Raw genomic sequence first — 20,153 nt, forward strand, 5'->3', positions numbered from 1 at the left:
GTATCCCTTTAAGCTTATCCGTCCATAAAGTTTTAAAAGGTTATTCACACTCAACACAACAAAAAATCACTCAGTTGTAAAATCCTCCCATTTTTTTTTATTAGGTACAGTATTTAAGCAGGAATACAAATATAAGGCAAAACTTATATTTTGCACAGTGCAAATCAGAACCCAGACAAATAAAAAATGTTAAATATGATTGAATATCTTTTATTTTTCCCTTTTCTTCATGATATATTTATTTCACTTTAAAACTTCAAAAACTAATTCCTTTTTAAATCTTTCACCTACACCGACTAAACTTTTTAAAAGCAAATATGTAAGCTGTTTTCCCCTCACTTCATTTACTGGGACGAAAGTGTCTACCTGCAGTAGTTTGGTCCCATAGCGAGACTGTGTCATTTATAGAAAGCATGCAACAGACACAAGGTTCACAGGGTCTTAAAGAGTTTTAGTTCTCAAGTTCTAAAAATATAAATATGTACATCTATTCAAAGTTTTATTCAAAAGGCAATAATGTCTCTTATCAGGTCAATAACTCAATTTCCACTTGAATTCTACACTTTAGCCACTATGGCACATCTAACTTGCTTTGTTACTCAAAATATGAATGCTATCTTTTATATATATTATAATTCATAATTTGCATGTTGCAAATGTGTCACAAAAAAGATGAATTATAGATTGAGAGATTGAATAGGAAGGTTAGAGATGGGGTGGTTGATGGATACTGGGAAATGTGTCACACCCGTGAGCTAAGCCCAGCTGTAGCAGTATGTCAAAGTTAGGTTAGATATCCATAATATGAGTGTTTGTGTCAAGCTATCAAATTTGTGTGCACATACAGTATAAAAAGTACAGAAAATCTACATCTAACTAATAAAAGTAGGCACAAATCACTCCCTTGTACTCAAAAAAACTGAGATGCAGAAATAAAACCAGGTGATGAACACAATGAAACATGAAAAAGCAAAGTCTCCTCGAGAAGTAAATAGATGACAGTGTGAGGGTCGATCAATCCATCAGTGATTATCTTCTGAAGCTTGATGAGGGATCTCATAGTTCTGTTAGCGTTCCGAATGATCCTGCCAACATCACTGCTCCATTCTATCCGAGAGCCCGGCGGTGTCTCACTTTTTGTGGTCCTGTTTTACATCCTCTCCTTGCTGTTCACCCTCATCGTCGGTGGGTTGAAATTTATCGTGGGCCCATTTGGGGCTCGTATTATTTGTGGCGTTGGTATTGGTGGCCCTCCGGAGGATGAAACGGCCCTTTCCACGCATAACGTTACCACGACCACGCCCTTGCATCTGCATTAGCTTCCTCTCACCTTCAACGTCTCTTTCACTGTGCTGCAAAGACAATATTTCAAGAGGTTACAACTACTTCATGAATCACATTTTTTTCTTGTGCTGGAATGAGAACGTACAGTTCCAGAAAAGGACTTTGAAAAGACTTGTAAGATGCAGAACTTCACTGTGCAAAGGCGTTTAGCAACAATTTTGCTCTGTTAGTTCATTTGGAGGAATCTTTTAGTGAATGGGCTGGTAAAACAACATAACTATCAGTTTATTCTCATTGAGCTCTTGTCTGAATGTTGCTGTAATATGAGCTGCATGACGGAGTAGTTTTCATTGTTTATCTTGAACCACTTTAATATTGTACTAGCGAGAGATTGAGAGCGAGAGCGCGTCTGCGCTAAAACTGTAGATAGAGCGCGTTTTACTCTCTTACTCAACGATGCATAAATTTACATTTAATCCACGGGTCACATGTGTTCCGAACCGTAGAGTACGATCTGCACGGATCATGGATTATCCGCGTTGTTTGTCCGTTTAGGGCTGCCGTACAAAACATGGCGGCGAATTCAATGTATGTAGGCCCGCTCTGTATGTAGATATAAACAGTTTATTCTAAGGTATGAGAAACATAACGGTTCATTACGTAAAGTCTTTATATACATGTGAAGAAATAGTTTTGTATATTATATTACATTTCTGTCGATAGATCCTCCTAAAAACCTAGTATTGCTCCTTTAAAAAACGTATCTTAAAGCTCTGTAATTCAAACATTGGAAGAATACAGTAAGCGAGATGAGTGCTTGAAGAGATCGAAACATACCTGAAAGTATTTCTTGCTCTTGGGAGTGTATTCTGGATCCCAGCCTTCATTCTTCATTGACATGTGCATCTGTGCATCTTTGCCGTTACTGTTGCCATGGAAATTTCCTCGGTTCCAACTCCTACCACGTATTCTAAGCTGCTGGGGAAAGAAATGGTAACTTTTAAAGGTCCAGAGCAATGAAAACCAACATCTTTTTTAGGTTCTTTAAAAACAGGCTTAACTTACGAAGCCTCCTCGAAGACGTCCTCTTTCAAAAGGCTCTCTAAAGCCTAGTCGGGCTTTGACCAAGCTTTCTGCCTTCATCTCAGCGTCTTCCTCGCGGTCAATGGAAGAAGAAGATGAAGATGAGGAGGAGGACTGTGAACGCTCTCGTTTCTTCTTTTTTCTCCTTAGAAATGAAGTAACGTAATTCAGACATATGATTGGTCAACGCACGGCAGATGTTGATCAACAGTCAAAACATGTACGCCATCTTGCAATTTCAATTACCTGCACAGACGCTTTGAAAAATAAGACTTTCTCCAACATACAAAAAATATACAGAAAGACTACAGGTGCTTTCACACTGACAGTGATCTAGTAGGCATTCCTTCTTAACTAAAGTAGGCGGCGCTATCATGTAAGCTCCACTGTCAGCACTTCAATCGACAGCCATTGGTCATGGCACAAACAGCTCAACTTTTATATCGACAACGTCTGCCGTCTCTCATGTCGCCTCATATTGTCAGGTGTCATTGCTGCTGAAAATAGCTGTCAGTGTGAACTCACCTTCTGGCATCTTTGTTCAGAAAAGCCCCTAAAGGCTTGTCCCAAAGACTTGTGGTTTCAAACTTCTGGATGTCATTGTCATGTTTCGTATTTTTACCTCAACAAGCTTTACAGTAAAAAATAAAGTTTATTATTAATATTGCAAAAATTGCTATGTGGATCTCCAGGACTTAAGGTGATGAATCATACTAAGCAGGGCTGTGCAGAATTCAGAATTTAATTTAATTAAATGAATGAATTTGAATTGACTCCTTCCTACATTATGTTGAATTACAGATGTGGAATTGAATTCATTGCAATTCAGAGAAATTCATTCTTATCACATATCAGTGAGAATGTGATACTTTTAACATACATTTTTCTTCCTACTGGAAATACAGACAATCACATTAAGTTGTTGAATATCTTCATTTCAAACTAATTAAATGAAACACCGTTTTGGCAAATGCAATTATCATTTCTTAAAGTGCTTTACAGGGTAACATTGTTGCATCTAATGGTCAACATTTCCTCAAATGTTTTGTAGAATTTGAAAGTTATTACCATTTTAATGATCTATTTTATAGAGTATGTTTTTAATGTTAATTTGTGGTAAAAAAATAGGCCTATATTACTATAATAAAGTATTGTGTACATAAAGTCCATACAATCATATCTGTATGAAATTCATGATGTAATCATATGTAATAAATACGGTAAAGCTTCATTGTTAAATACACCTAAATTATGTATCATGAATGTCTTTGAATAAATTGTGGAATTTTTTTATTTTGCATTCGCAATACCAATTCAAATTCAAGAATTGAATGGGAATTTAGGGGCTCAATTCAATTCAGAATTTTGTGCAACCTTGATAATAAGTGTAATTCCAACATTTAGAGTAAAAACGGTTCTCACTTTAAACTTTTGTTGTTATTTGCGGCTTTCTGAGTGGATGTTTCCTTGCTTGTGTCTGGAGATTCCCTCAATACTCTTCCTCCATCCTCATCCTCCCTGTGACCTCTCTCTTTGGCAACGTATTTCTTTCTGCGTTCAATATCCAAGCGAAGGTCCACTGAATCGCCTTTATATTGTTTTCCGTCAACCTGTGATGAGGAGAGAGAAAACGTTGTGGCCAGATGAGGGTTAGCGGACGTGTTCTGTTAGCTTCATGTAGCATTGAATGGGACGGGACCAAAATGAAAAAACTCAGCAACAGCTGACTAAAACATGCAAACGGATGAGAGAGCATGCCCTCCTCTATTTCATTAAAGACAAGATTTTGAGGTCAGTGTTTCTGGATTTAGCAGGGCTTCTTGAATGTATCTCAGAAATATCATCGGACGTCAAAAGGCTATGAAGATTTCGTTCTCTTCTCATTTGCTCAACAAAATAAAACAGTGCAGAAACCAAAAAACGCAGTACAGAGTTTGTATTCAAATAGTTTACGACCACAGCAGTAATACTTTCATTGGTGCTCATGAAAGTATGTTGTTTTTACTTGGCCTAAAGTTCCCTCACGTGTTCTTTGCAGGCTTTGAAGAGAAATACTTACTATGACAACTGTTTAGAGTCCTTTCAATGGATTTGACTTGAGTACAACTGGTCACTTCCATTTCTGACCTCTGATGAACTGCCTTAGGAAGGCTTGTACCCATAGTAAAAGGTTACCATCAAACGTTGTGAGAGTATTTACAACACAACAACCTCAATGCACCACGTTTTGCCACTTTTGGACTTTATGCCTCTCTCAGTAGAAACAAGAGTTTAGAGAAAGAAGGAAGCCAAGGAATGCTCTGGCCGGATCGCTTTCTCAGCATTCTTTTCCAAAACACGTCATATTTCAAAATTTTCGGTCACCTTGAAGCTGTTTTCCATGGAGTTTTTCATCTCATCAAACAGAAGTGCGTGCTTCTTAAAAGCACTTGGAGGAACATCAATTATCCTGTGTGTAGGTGTGACAAGAGAGATAGAGAATAGAGAGCAGTTATACATATTTGGATCTTGCTTTTAAAACAAATAAATCACTGGGATGTGTATGAAATCTAGTGTACCTGTGTATCTCTGGACTCTTTCTCTGCTTCATGAGTTCTTTCTCGGCAGCTCTTCTCTGGTACATGGCAAATCTGTCGTTTAGCGTCATTCCAGTGGAAGGAAAATAATGAGCTGTGAAAGGAAAGAAAAGAATTGCATATTGTAAATCGTAAAAGAACAATTCACACAAAAATTTAAATTCTGTCTTCTTTGCTTTGTTTCAAATCGTTAGAAATTTCTGTGTTCTTATGAAGACAGAGAAAGGTATTTGGAAGAATTCTTGTAACCAAACAATTCTTGGCCACCATTGACTACCATAGTAGGAAAAATGTGTTCTGTTGAACACAAAAGAAGATATTTTGAAAATTATAGCTAAGTAAACAGCCCTTTTGACTACCATTGACTTTTTTCCTACTATGGTAGTCAAGGGTGGCCAAGATCTGTTTAGCTCCAAGCATTCTTCCAAATACCTTTCTCTGTGTTTATCAGAACAAAGAAATTTAAACAGATTGACAAGCTTTAGAACAACTCGAGGGTGAGTAAATATACATAATATTTCCTAAATAAATAAAGGGATCATATTGCGCACACCATATTGATGTGTGGTTCCCCAGGCGTTGAATTAGACACGTAAAATTGCAAAAATTCAAGTGTCGGAACAAAAGATGCATTCTATCTAAAAGTGAATGTTCACCCAGACCTCCTTGAAATGCCACGTACAACCACACACCCACAAATCTACGTCAGTTCGTGGTAAGACCGCAAGCAAGTAAGTTGGGTGTACCTGTCAGTACAATTGAAGAGGAACCTGATGTTCCAAATATGGTAAGAGGCGCTACATTTTCGTCACACGCTTGCAGTATTCGACCAATCACTACGCACTGGTAAACTGGCCAATCATAGCACACCGCGCTTTTCAGATCGATGAGCTTAGTAGAAAACTCAGTGAGGTGGAGCAAAGAGGAGATACAAACATGCACGGTACATGGAAAATACAGCATTTTCTAACCTAAAATCATGTAAACACATTGCACTACATCTAAAACAAACGATTTTATTCGATTTAGCCATGTCATATGATCCCTTTAAAGTTTTTAAGTGAAGAGTTTAAATTTACCTTTGATGTGATGAATAATTGAAACTATGTGTTGGGCGAACAGTTCAGACGGGCTCCTGAGTGACTGCTGAGCATGAAGGTGCTGAAGAACAGAGTGAAGATCCCAATCTTTCTTATCCAGGTGAAGAAAATCCAAAATATTCCTTCTCTCATTAATCAAAACAGATGACCTACCAAACAAAGCGAATATACAGTAAATATAAGTACTTTTTCTCACTGGTACAAATGGGATCTCCGCAGACCAGGAAGATCACATCTCAAGTGAATATCTAATGGGATGTTCTCAAAAAATTCAAGAAGAAATGATAATTCCTTGGCACTTTGATTGCAATCAAACATTACCTTGCCAGCTCATCCATCCTCACACTGAATTCTGTTCCTTTTTTCGCTGACGCTCTTGGTGAAGATTCCTCGCTCATAACCACGAACATCTCCTGCTCGCGGTTCTCCGAGCTCCTCCTGGACATCTGTGAAGATTTAGAGGTTTCCATTGTGTTTTTCTCCTTTCGTTTCACCTTTGAGAGCCTTTCATGAGAGGGGTCTTTAAACGTCCCACCCAGCTGCTCTCTCTTAGACAGAGCAGCTAAGATATTTGCCGCTCTCTCTTGTTTATGGCTGACCAGAAGAGCTTCCAGCTCATCGTCCAACGCCATGTCCTGCAGCCTCCTGATACGCTCCTCGAACATCTCACGAGCCGACAGTGTGACTTTCGTGCTTTTGGAAGGATTTGTTTCCATATGTCTCATTTTATTAGAAATCTCCATTTCTTCATCGTCTTCCTCACACAGAAACGGCCTTTGAGTGCCACTGATGGATGGCATGTCGCCTTCACAACTCTTTTTGTATTTCTCCTTCTCTTCTGCATTGTCGGGATCTACAGTGCGAGACAACTTAACGTCAGACCCCTTTTCAAAGACTCCGTTTCCTTTATCACAAAATAACAATTCATTACTTTTGTCGTTATTTGTGTTGTTCTCCCACGCAGGGGTCTGTTTTTTAAGCTTTTGCTCTTCGAGGAATCTGATTGATGAGAGAGAAATGTACAGTTAGTGACTTTTATTTACACGTATGGGCTCATGTGACCAAGACTTGCTTCTGTCAGTATTTCAAAATGAGGAATGTAATGGTTCATTTTACCGTGGAAAAAACACAAAGCTTCCACTTTGAAACAAGTAAACAACTGTGTGTGCAGCTGGGAATATTACATCCTTTCGTAAAGTGCAAAAACACACCCTTCAGACCTTTAGCACATCTAAATTACAGACTCTCTGCTGACATTTGTAAACATAGCATTCAGGTCAGAAATATCTAGCTCTTCGCGGGCTGGCTTTGGTTTCCAATAGCTTCGTGGATGGACTTGAGTGGCAGAACTGTTTTCTTTATGTCTGGCACACACATATATTTTGCTTTTTCCAAACTTAAAAAAGAAAGAAAATCAAATAGACATAGTCCAAAAAATTGAACAATATGAGAGAGTTAAAGAATGAGAAATTGGTCAATTCAGATATTTTCTATACAAATACTTACTTCAAGAACGCTGCAGAAATAGCAATTGTATCATCTTGGTCAACATTTCCTAAGATCCCAAAACCATTGAAACCCTGTGTAGGGCTTATCTTTTTGGGACTCTTAGTTGCAGTTGCAGTTACAACATTCTGCCAGGCGGCGGCACCGTTAGTAGAAGCGTTTGAACTCTTATGAGCAGGACTTGACTCATTCATCACAGAGTCGCCATGACAAAGTGTGACAGAGGAACAAACTTGGGTTCTTTTAGGGCTGATGTCATTGTTTGTCAAATCCTGACCGTTCTCCAAAGTCCTATCTCCATCTGACTTCCCCACCTCCGCCAGAGCGCCATCTCCCTCTCCTCGATTCGGAGTCTTTTTGGACGCAGGGACGTTCTCTCTTACATCTTTGTTGCGCTTGGCAGACCCAGAGTTGGAGCAGGAAGAAGCATGCGACTGTGGTGACCTCCCCGAGGATGACCTGTCAGACCTGCGGGAATGACTTCGGGACTGAGGGCTACTCAACTGCTTCTTGGGAGAGCGTGAACGAGAGCGCCCCCTCTTGGGGCTGTTGGGGTATTGTTGCTGCTGCTGGTGTTGCGGATAGTTTTGCCTGAAGTTTTGCCAGTTTTTGGGTCTGTAGTTATTATATCCGCCCCATCCTCCGCGCTGGAAGCGCCCACGGAAATATCCCTGACCTCTGCCCCGGAAGTAATACGGCCTCCGGAAGCCCCTGTAGTTGCCTCGAAACTCACGTTGGTTCTGATACTCCCGTGTGTGATTGCGCTCCCGGTTGTGGGGCGGGGAATGGGATCTTGAGCGAGACCTAGAGCTTGAAGACAACGAGAAAAGACAGACTAAGATGTCAAAGCTCATTTGTATTTGATGATGAGAGACAATTCTTACAGTCCCAGCTAAAGTCCTTTTTTTGCGGTTTACTGTTTTCTGCATAAAATTATCCTACATGATGTCAAGAACCAGGATATCGCCAACATTGACTGATGAAGGCCAAAGATGAAGGCCACAAATGGGAACACAGGCCTTAATGAAAAGCAACTTTTTTTTAAATAATATTTCAACCAAATACATTTATCATTTACTCACCCCGATGTTATTCAAACCCATATAGAGCCGCAGAAAAAGTTTCAACATGTACTAGGTTGATCCTTTTAATTTCACTCCGTGAACTACTAACAATATTTTTTGGTGATGACCTTGATTTTCATCACAGTTTTTATGTGCTTAGTCAGTCTTTCACATTGCTGTCGGATGACTTTGTAACTCCTGAGGTTTGATTTTGTCGAAATATAACAGACACTGGACTGGAATAGCCACGATACATTTAGAAATGCTGATTTAATGAACATTTGGAATGGTTTCTTAATTTTAAGAACTGTCCCTTCAAAAGCTTATATGTAGAACTAAAATAACATTCATTCAGCAGTTATTAGCAATTATAGATTCCATAACTGTATATTGACAACGATAATTCAATGTATTGTTTATCAAATTGGGCAAAGAATTCCTTCAGGTAACAAACATTTTGATACAACCAATAAAGCCCCAGGTGCAATTTCAACATTAGCCACATGGCGGTTCTAGTGTTCTATTTATAAGTAGCAAAAGAAATCTTTCACATTTATTTTAGGGTCTCATGCACCCACATGTCTTAACATTACAAAAGCAACTAAACAATTTGTACTTTGCAGGTTTATTCTGTGCAAACGTTGTTATATAGCTTACAGAATTTGATCTCACTTGAACGTAAATTCTCAGTTCACAATCAATACAATAATGCACAATAGCTTTGAATAAATAAAAGAAAACACTGACAACGTTCAGATTAATCACTTTATTTAAACTTGCATGCTATAAAAAAACATTTTGTTGCTGTATAGTGAAACCCAAAAGTGCATTAAGTTGTTGGCCAACTTTAGCACCTTGAAACCAATCTGCATGGAATCAATCGACTACAAACAACAGGAAACTATTACAGCTCTAAATTTTCTGAATTTTAGCGTTTCTACTCACCTGATACGTTTTTTCATTGGAATACGGAGTGAGAATGTAGCGTACAGAGCAACATGATACTCTCACAGCGATGAAAAGAGCACTCTGCATCTCCTCTATTCAGTGCGGATGGAAAGAGCCAGTCACATGGGTCATATGGGAAAGATTTCTACTCTCATTCTACGAAGCAAAGAGGAGGTTCTCACCCTGCCAGTTACGACACATTGGCTTTGTGCTTTAACTAAAGCTCAATTGAAAAGATCTTTTCGAAGCTTTTTTAATTATGAGGACACCATTGTTCTGCGTCCTCATAAACCAGGAGGATTTATCCTCAGACACATTTCATTCCCATTCAAGTCTTTAAACAGTGGCAAAACTGTGGTCAGCAACACGACACCAATCTCAATTTCCCTTGCAAATAAGAGCCATAAAATATTGCAACCTGTGCAATCCATTTGCATGAAAAATCAACATTGTATTTCTATGTCTGCCGCAGAGGAAACTGCATCTGTGCATGTGGCAAAATCATTCAACCTCTCTGAAAAACTAAAGAAGCAAGACTTCGGCAAGTACGTAACAGTTTTCGTCTCAGACAGTTCAGCCGTCTTTTGGCGGGACCGGTTTACATTTGGCTACCCAAGAAGCCATGAGCACAAAACCAGCCCTCCGGAGAACGTGGAGTACACTTTTAGCTCAAGAAATAAGAAAATGTGCCGAGCCTTCCAAAGCCACAGCCCTTCTCAAACATCAGACTTCAGGGGATGACAAACAATACTGAACGTCTACAGTAAAATAAAATCTTGCTGACTGAGCTGATTTCTCTGGCCGTGTGTGTTTTCCTGAGCCCCTTTACAACACGAGAGCAAGCCAGAGAGCAGGGGTTAAAGCTTTGGCTGTTTTCCACGTGTCTTACGTAACTTTGGTCTGGCATCTGTGGGTACACGGGCGATTCCGACGCCGGAATATTGATTTTAAAGTAAAATGAGTCATGGGAAACCGAGCATGAATCATGCGTGTTTTTACAACGAGGTTCCATTGTGTGTGTATGGACAAACTAAAGAGTTACCAGTTTTTCAACCCACAATCTTTAAAGATGTATGGACACAGAAAATCTTATGTTGTGTTGTACATTATAGTTGTGCAGCATGTGTTCAGACAACACCATGTTATAAGGCAGAAATAACAGATTCAAAACTGAATGACTGGGAAGACAATATTCAGTGAATATTCAGATCAGAAGGTGGTTACGCTTCACCCAAAAATGAAAATTCAGTCATCATTTACTGACCTTCGAGTTGTGTATAAATTTCGTTGTTCTTTTGAACACAGAGAAAAATATTTTGTTAACAGATCTTGCCCCCCATTGAGTCCCATAGTAGGCAAAATTACTTTATATATTTTTTGTTCTGTTGTACATAAAAGAAGACATTTTGAAGAATGTAGGAGAGGAAATGTTCTGGGGCACCTTGACTCCCATTATATTTTTCCCTACTATGGTAGTCAATGGGGGACAAAATCGGTTTGGTTATAAGCATTCTTCCAAATATCTTTCTCTGTGTTCACCAGAACAAAGAAATTTAGGGTGAGTAAATGATAAAAGGATTTTAGTTTTTGGGTGAAGTTTTCCTTCAAAAGGAGGATTTACTGTATGATACAAGAAGTGTTGGGTAAGTTACTCTAAAAAAGTAATTCATTACTAGTTACTAAATAGATATTCAATAGTGTATTTAGATTACTGTAAGATTACTCTCTCCAAAGAGTTTTTAATTACTTATAACTAGTGGTGGGCATAGATTTTTTTTTTTTATCTAGATTAATCTAGATTAATTCCAAGATTAATCTAGATTAATCTAGATTAAAATGGCTCATTTGAATTCTGCCGAAGGCATTTAGAATATGTGTGCTACCCAAATAATGACTAAAAGTAAGTCTTTGAGAACGGGTTTCTCAAGCCAGGTGGCGCATAAGACCAGGGGCTCATCTCCTGTTTCCAAAATGCATCACAAACTGCTTGAGAAAGCTGTTCTACTATGATAATTGGTGATGAAAATTAAATTATGTTCAATAAGATGAACTTGTGTTTACTTCCGCATTAGCTAAGGGATGATTTCCGTTTAGGTGGTACTTGAGACTGGAAGAGCTCCTACAGTACATTTACATTTAGTCATTTAGCAGACGCTTCTATCCAAAGCGATTTACAAAGAGTGAGGGAGCAACAAGCGATATGTCATACAGGAGCCATAATACATTAGATCTCAATACAAAGTTACTGGTTTCAACTAAAGCTAGACCACTACCTGTTGAGAGAAAGTGTTTTTTTTAAACCAACGCATTGCACAATGTGCAAACAACCTTAGTCTTGTCGATGTTTCTATTGGGAAGGAAGCTTCTTAAAAATTAATATTCCCTGAAGCAAACCCGGCGGCTTCATAGCATGTTAGCACGTCACGTTTGATGCGGTAATTTCACAGTAACGTTATGTTGTGTTCAGACCAAACGCGAATGGCGCGTCAAGCGCGAGTGATTTATGTGTTAATGCAAAATCGCGCGAATGAAGTCCTGGTTATGAGATGATGAGGCGGCTTCTGCTTCCGCGAATGACGCGAATCATGCGAGTTGAAAAATCTCGTTCTCGCCCCGTACAGTGCAGTTAAGCTGGTATACATCCGCGCTAAAATATCAAGGTGAAAGTCATCATAGCTTGCGTAGTATAGACCCAGCTCCCAACCCAACTTTGAGAATAGATTAACGGCGACATTTTTTTTAACGCGCGATAATAGTCTCACTAACGGCCCACCACTACTTATAACTAATTACTTTCTATATCATATAAAACCTTGATTAGTTAAGTGATTAAAGGAAAGACATGAAACGGCTCATTTAATTCATTCAAGTGCATAATAAATAACCACATCAATTATTCTTATTAACTGGCCAAAGTATTACGAATCTGAGAAGGATACATTAAACATACCTTTTAAAGTTAGACTTATCATTTTGATGTCATTTCCACTATTGAATATAGTATTTAGTTCAATTACATCAGAAGTAACTGTTATTAAATTACAGAAAAAATAAGTGTAATCCCTTACTTTACTTTTTCAAGGGAAAAGTATGTCAATTACAGTAACTAATTACTTAGTGGCACCAAACACTGGATACAAGTTTTCTATACAACCTGTATAAGTCATTCAAAATCTTTTTTATGGAAACTGAGCAAAAAATAAACCGTTCAATAATCTTAAATACTCTGAAAATATAGGGCACTATGAAGCTGTTTCCCACTTTTTTAATCACGAACCCTCAAGTCCAAAATGCAAATTTTTGTGCATAAAGCGAAACGATTTACAGAAAAATGTCTCAATTTGTGTTAAACAAAGAATTGCGTGAACTTGAGTTAATAACCACTAAAATCATCATCAGGTTCAACTGAAATGCATAACAGGATACACACGAAGTTTCTTCCTAAATCTGCTAATGTAGATTTGCATACACAAGGCTACCAGAGTGCAGACTGATCTTAATCTAAAAGTACAAAACCAGACCGAAACAGCAACTGAAAATCTAAACTATTAACTCCCTTCATGGAACATCTGCTGTGAAATTTGCACCTCAGTTTTACTCTATTACTCTACAAGTGTAGAGATTTACTAATGTGACAGCCAAGAACTGATTCACATTATACTGAACTAAATCACCTACAAGTGGTTGTACTGAAATTGGCACAACTGGTGCTTACCCGTATCTGCGCTTCCTGGATCTGGACCGAGAGGTACTTTGTGATCTGGAGCGTGAACGAGAATCCGAATGGGATCTGGATGCCGACCGGGATCGAGACCTGGAGTCTGTTTTCTTAGACATTGTTGCTTGTTGCCACTCTCATATGTACCTGTGAAGAATTAAAAAATATTACAGACATATAGCCATAAATAAAATTTAGGAGCTGTAGTCAGATTTGTTTGAAAAAGAATTTCTGAAAAAAGCTTTCATGTCTACAGTGAGAGATTTCTCTCCAATACATTAAGAATGCAAAGCAAGGAGAATAAAAATGTCCATATCTCATAATCTAATCTCGTCTGTAAGGCTAAATCCTGAATTATAACCACAATGATGATTTGTTTAAAGGCAAAGCAGGAGTAAAGAAATAAGATATAGACCTTATTCAACAAAGGATAAAGTGTTCTAGTAGTTTTGGATCTACGTCAATTAACCCTTAAACCCCCACAATGAAATAATAATGATCAGTGAAGAAAAAGTTCTTCAACGACAAACAAAAAGTACACATCACCTTTAATATACCAATAAGAAAAAGAGTTTGAAAAGAGAAAATACACACGGCCTGTGTTAAGTCTGCTGACGTGGACCCATGAGAAATCACAACAGGTTTGGCAGGACAGATGTAAAGTGAAACCGCATTAGTGAGGCGGGGAGTGTTTTACGGGATCTTTAATATCATCCCGAATGTATTTAAAGAGCTGTTGAAAGGTGATTCTGTCTATTGTCCGTCATCCTTTACCCTCCACAAATGTCCTGGTTAACTGGACACTTGGGTTTACGCGGGGGAACACTGATGATCAAACAACGTGCCTTTAAATAGACTTGCAGCCGAGATAAAGCGAGAGCTTTGAGCTGCCTGTGAAGGTTGTAGATATCCATATTGAACTCTGGAGGCCAATCGCACGTCAGCAACTCTCACAACTCTTATCATAAAGAAATCATTTCGTGGGTACAACTGCTTCTTGAAAAGAATTGTTACAGCGTCGTAAAAGAAGGAGCATGCTTGTGCATTCATGTGAAGTGAGGATGTAATATTAATTTAATTTAATTGCAACATTTTATTGCTATCTTGATACCGCAATTTGCCCGAAGCTGGACTGGTACGCCGACAAATGAGCAAACAATTAACGCTTCCAGTTCTATTTACAGAAGAAAAGGAACTCAAATAAAATGCAAACAGACCGTCAACTATTGCGTGACATTCGTCACGTTGCATTTGTATGATCACATAATCCGAGTTTACCGTTGAACTCCACAAAGTTATTTGGGAGCTAGAGAAGCTCTCTCAGAAGAAGCTTTATAGACAGGAAATTGCACATTGAATGCTTAAGCCGGATCTCTGTGTGACACGTGATTGTCTGAATAGATCCAGATTTTTTAGTAAAAACTAAATGGATCTAAATTCTTATCAAGCTTTTGTTTAATTCTTTTCAACTGCTTGTTGATTTTGGACAACAGTCCGTAATTTCCTGCCACCTCCAGACAGCCAGACTTTTGGCTTTCTTAACTTAAGCAGAGTTCAAATGTCCGCTTTATTCAATATGGAGGAACTGCGATGTATTGGGTTAGGGAAAACTATATAGAAATATCGGTAACCCTTATTTGTTGACATTAGCAATTGCACTTACAATTAAATTAAAGTTCAATACAGTTAACATTAGAGTTAAAGTAATAGTTCACCCAAAAATGAAAATTCTGTCATCATTTACTCATCCTCTTGTCGTTTTTAACCTGTATGACTTTCCTGTAAGAAGATATTTTGAAGAATGTTGGTGACCTGACCACGGCGGTACCCATTGACTTGCATTGAATTTGTGTCCATTTAGAAGCGAATAGGTGCTGTTGTTCAGTTACCAACATTCTTTAAAAATGTGACTTTTGTTTTCCACAGAAGAAAATAAATCAGTCAAGTTTGAAATCATAAGAGGGTGAGTTAGTAATGACAGATCTTTCATTTTGGGGTGAACTATCACTTTAACAGTTACAACTAAACAGTTAACGTGGACATTAATAAAAGCTGTAGAAGAGGCCTTTTGTTCATTCTAGGGTCATGTTGGCATGAAATACATTATTATTAAGCGTTACAATAACATTTGATGTATGAATCTTTCATCTAAAACTCTCTGTAGCCTCCACAACTTCACAACTGTCAAGAAAACACACAACTTCATCAAAAGCAAATAAAAACGTTAACTAGCATTTCCTATAAACCTATTCAATCATGTTGTTGTGGGGTTGTTTATTTATACTGTAAGTAGCTTTGTCTCCTAAATGACTAGATGCAAAGTAGCTAACCAAAAAAAAAAAGCTGTTTCTTGTTTCCAGCACCTTGTCTTTAGTTCACTTGGTTTCAGACACCCAAGATAAGAGCAAAACCAGGCGTTAATACGTTTATTTTTCACTCCGTTCTGTTTAATCTGCTCACTACAAATGCACATTATACTGTTTGTCTTTATTATATATTCTGTATTGTGTGCACATACCCCTTAATGTGCATTGTAGGGCTCAAAATTTAACTCACAACCAATCACGATTATTCTGTCAATTTCTATCTTCAGTATTTACATAATACACTTTACAGTCAATGAAAACATCATAATTTGCAGCTGTTAAACTTCTGTGAACGTATTTCAAAATGCATCTCTACACTCCGCTCCAAAAATGAACAAAGTGTGACCTTCTGATGATGTTTTGTGCTTGCTGATATCACACTGACACACTATCACTATACCTTAATCATGGGAGGCTGAGATCATTATCCTTATAGGATTAATCGTGCAGACATTCTGGAACAAACCACAAAAACAGATGTCTTGTAAACTTCCTTGACCACTAAGAAAGATTTCAGATTCTGTCAACAGAAGCTCAAGCTTTTCATCGATACACATTGTAGTGACCATTATGCGCATGCCACGGCCTCCATCTAATTGCCTCATATGGGTAGAGAGATGTTAAAATGCACTGATGACACATTACAGCATAATAAAGAAAGCTTCTTTGCATGGAGTATGAAAGAGAGCAAGATCTATTTCAAAGCATGATATCATTAGATTAAGAATGAGCAGCTGTCTTCTAATCTTCATATAGTCAATCCTCTGGGATCAATAGACTATGTGTGAGTGTCTATTTATCCCGGACTGGAATATGCTTCATAGACTAGTCAACAGGATTTGCGATCTAAAAATGTGTCGATCATCTCCGGTGGTCAGACTGTACCTTTGTGCTGTCATTACAATCTCACATTCACACACAGATGCCAACCAAAAGTGACAGCTGTGGCTCAAACCTCACCTGTTCTTTTAAGGGGGAAAGTTGATGTAAACAATAGCGCAACTTGACACGGTCGCAGCACCCTGCCGACACTCAATCAACTCTTCTATCACTGAAACCACAGATGCTGCATTAGCAGCCGGCATCCCATTTGTTATCTGCGTTAGTCCATCTGACAACAGAGCTCCTTATCAAAGGCCATGACAACTGTTCCACAGAAATGGACCAACTTCTTTTTAGCTCGACTGAAAAAACAACCTGTCGAGGTACTGGGGTGAAAACTTGATTGATTGTCTGAGATTTAAATATTTATTTGAGCTACATCGGGCAACTCGATAAAAACAGTTGATGAAGTTTGGGTTCCTTGGAGCCATGATATCAGATGATTGTGACTCATTCTATTCCTTTATTTTAACTTAAATAATATTTTTAAATGAATGAATGATATTATTCACTGTGAAGAGTTATTATTAAATAACTATTTTCAGAGTTTGGTTGCAAAATGAGAATCATGTTTTTATCGCGTAAGTGAGCTGTATATTTGTTAGCTATAATGTTGAAAAACCAACTGCAGTTTGATTGATGTTAATTGGAAAGCACAATAAAACACATGATTTTTGAAGATATCCCATTTTGGAACCAAACTCTTTGTATTACACATCAAAGATGTTTTCACAGCCAAGAATGAGTCAAAGGACCCCAAACTCTAAGAAAGAATCTTCACTTATGATTAGATGTCCTGTAGTTAATAAATGGGGTCCATTGGCGACTCAACCCCCCACTCTTCATCACTCTCCGTCATCTGTCATCATTTGTTGATTTCACAAAGTCCTCTCTATTTCAACATTGTGTGAAGAACAAGATGTTATAGCTTATAGAGAATGGCGTGTAAGGATAGCTTTGAGGTATCATATGATGCCTAGTTGCTCAAAAAAGAACAGATAACATCTAATGGTCAATAGGAGAGTTTTATTTTTTCGTAAGATTCACTTTTTAGACCTTGACGTTTATGGTCAATTTCTTTTGGGCCAAGTGGTGTTAACGCACACCTGACTTTAAAAACACAGCAGGTTCATTAAGTTACGGATACATTTAAGCACCCTTCATTGAAGAAAGATTGATCTAAACATGGCCACAAACAGACCTGCAGTAACAACTGATGCCAATTGTTAGCTGTCTCCAGGTAACACCTGTGTTCTTCCTTTTTTTGGGAATTTCGATTTACATGTACAATGGAAAATTGTTTGATGCATAGAAATGAATAACTTACATGGCAAGACATTTATATTCATTTATTTATTTATTTAGAAATTAGATGTTATTTATTAGAATGATCTTACTCGTTGTATAAATACCATGCACTGTGCTGTGTTTTAACTTTTCTGTTTTTCCTGTTTGCCCCTGTAAAGCTGCTTTGAAACAATACACATTGTGAAAAGCGCTATATAAATAAACTTGAATTGAATTGAATTGAATATATCTCGGTATGAGTTCAAGATATTAAGAATAAAGCAAACATCTAGAAAAAAAACAAAAATCAATATTTGGAAGAAAAAAAACATTCAGTCATGTACGTCAGAGATGAATTATATGACCATAAATAGCCCAGTCGTTATTTAATAGGCTGCATGATATCATCAATATTTATTTCTGTCAAATTCGCATGCATTACAAACTAGTAAAGCTTTTGCTTTTAAAACCGTATTTAAAAAACCTCTTGTAATGTTTTTAATCATCAGATTATTTCCCTCAAATGTATAGTAATGCTAAAATATGTAAGTTATATGAAGTTTAAAGCGCTTCAATTACAGAACTGGTTTGATAGTTTTAAATATAACTATATTAAAACTCAAAGCCAGGTCAATATGCTTTCGGTTTCTTTAAATAAACTCGTCACTTACCTATAGTTTGATTCAGTCCGGAGTGATTCACGTCACGTTACCGTCAATGTACAGGACCGTCTTCTCGAGTACAGTCGACAAGAGTTGTCCCTTAGTTTTGACTTAAAAACATTCGTTGTGCTTATTATAAAAAAAACAACCGACGTAGTCTTTAAAATCCTTTTGGTTTCATCTCAAGTGTCCGCATTCAAATTGCTTCTCTAATGCAAAACGCCAAAACAAACAAACGCACGAGAGTGTCAACTAGTGATCATTTTAAAATCTAAAAAGTCATGGCTAGAACTGTACCAAGTATTTAAGTGAACTTATGTAAAGGAGATAAGAGATGTTAATGTGCTCAGAGTCACCGGCTGGTCTGTGACAGCGAGACTGAAACACGCAGCGTGATTTTCACAAGTTGCGCGAGTCAAGTTTCGCTCCTGGAAGACCGCTGTCAATCAAACGCGCGGTGAGCTGTAGCCCCGCCCACAGGAGAGTTAAAGGAACAGACGCATGCGTCCCTCAAGCCTAGTTAGTAAACAATTTGTACTTGTTTTATTATTGTAGTGATATTAAACACATCCACGTGTAATGTCTCGTCAGTTTGCACTGTTATGCCCATTAAATCCTATTAAATGGTCTTTGGATGTAATATATTTGTGCTTTTTATTCACTTTTTTTGCTTGTTTGTTCTGTGTTTGATAGATTTACAGCATCTTGACACTGATATAAAAAAAGTGGAGGCCAAGGGTTAAGTGAGGTCATCATAACACCGTTCTTATGTTTCCTTTTGCATTGCAAATGTTAAGCCGTGTGTGTTCGGATGAGTAAAACTAATTCCCAGTACGGAGAAGACATGTAGAGTGTATGTTAGTATATATCCTGTATGTTAAGAATACTGTAAAAAAAACTTAACACGTTTTAAGTAACCTTGTAAATTTCCATATGAAAATAAGCGTTTTGGATTTTAAATGTATCATCAGATACATACAACCAGTGTTCGAATTGAAGGGAGGCTGGGGGGATCGGGGAGCCCCCATAAGGCATAGGCACCCCCCTTAAGAAGTAAAAAATGGACTTTGGGGAGTCCCTCAGATATTTGTTTTTGGGTTCAAATTATAATGACAAATGTGATTAAATTTATGCAATGGATGTGGTACATTTTGTGAATTAATCTTTTACAATATTTATATTACGTTTGTTTATGGGCTAGTTGTCATGTCTCTAAAGACCGCTAGGCGCAGGACAGTGAAAGGAACCTGTTCTTCTACGTTAGCCTGTTTTAAATATAATAGTATATAGTTTTGCATATTATAATCAAATATATTGTGCATTTTGTATCAATTGTATATTACGAGACTAACCCCCACCAAAAAAAATGTATGCTCCCCTCATAAGCATACAACTGGTATAAAAATGTGATCAGAGTTAAATCCTTTCGTGACTCAGCAGATATGCTGACAGATTTTATTATTTTGCAAAGAGAATTCACTTTTCAGTCTGAAACATATGACAGCTGTTAAAACTGTTTTATTTAATAGTCTTAGCAGAGAGATTTTACAACACCTCCATGGCCGAAGCATCACTGAGCGGAAGAAAGATTTAGTGCCAGCTTTGTTTTCCCGGCCACTATTTGATAACAGTTCTCACGATTGTATGGCATTTCTGAGCATCTGTTACCTATTTCAA

General features: G+C 37.7%; 1 protein-coding gene across 5 annotated transcripts; it reads right to left on the bottom strand.

Moving 5' to 3' along the window:
* Positions 1-74: 74 nt before the first annotated feature.
* Positions 75-18,881, bottom strand: thrap3a (thyroid hormone receptor associated protein 3a). 5 transcript variants are annotated; one of them, XM_056761808.1, is made up of 12 exons: positions 18,486-18,881; positions 13,277-13,426; positions 7,550-8,359; positions 6,975-7,042; positions 6,365-6,896; positions 6,023-6,192; positions 4,926-5,037; positions 4,732-4,816; positions 3,790-3,977; positions 2,350-2,512; positions 2,122-2,262; positions 75-1,352 (listed from the first exon to the last, which is right to left on the bottom strand). In XM_056761808.1, the coding sequence occupies exons 2-12, from the start codon at positions 13,396-13,398 to the stop codon at positions 1,131-1,133; spliced, it is 2,613 nt and encodes an 870-aa protein (XP_056617786.1). In that variant the 5' UTR covers positions 13,399-13,426; positions 18,486-18,881; the 3' UTR covers positions 75-1,130. The 5 variants fall into 5 exon arrangements, with proteins under 5 accessions (XP_056617786.1, XP_056617785.1, XP_056617783.1 ...); XM_056761807.1 differs by having other exon boundaries at positions 2,122-2,259; positions 6,365-7,042; XM_056761805.1 differs by having other exon boundaries at positions 6,365-7,042.
* Positions 18,882-20,153: the final 1,272 nt, after the last annotated feature.

This window comes from Triplophysa dalaica, chromosome 12 (assembly GCF_015846415.1).
Source record: "Triplophysa dalaica isolate WHDGS20190420 chromosome 12, ASM1584641v1, whole genome shotgun sequence".
Taxonomy (NCBI): domain Eukaryota; kingdom Metazoa; phylum Chordata; class Actinopteri; order Cypriniformes; family Nemacheilidae; genus Triplophysa; species Triplophysa dalaica.

Excerpts from the sequence above, each read along its gene's own strand:
- thrap3a (XM_056761805.1), bottom strand. The coding sequence starts at position 13,398 with ATGTCTAAGAAAACAGACTCCAGGTCTCGATCCCGGTCGGCATCCAGA. Across the intron at positions 7,043-7,549 it reads ATTTCTGCAGCGTTCTTGAA|ATTCCTCGAAGAGCAAAAGC; the intron begins GTAAGTATTTGT and ends CTCATCAATCAG. Across the intron at positions 1,353-2,121 it reads AGAGCAAGAAATACTTTCAG|CACAGTGAAAGAGACGTTGA; the intron begins GTATGTTTCGAT and ends TTGTCTTTGCAG.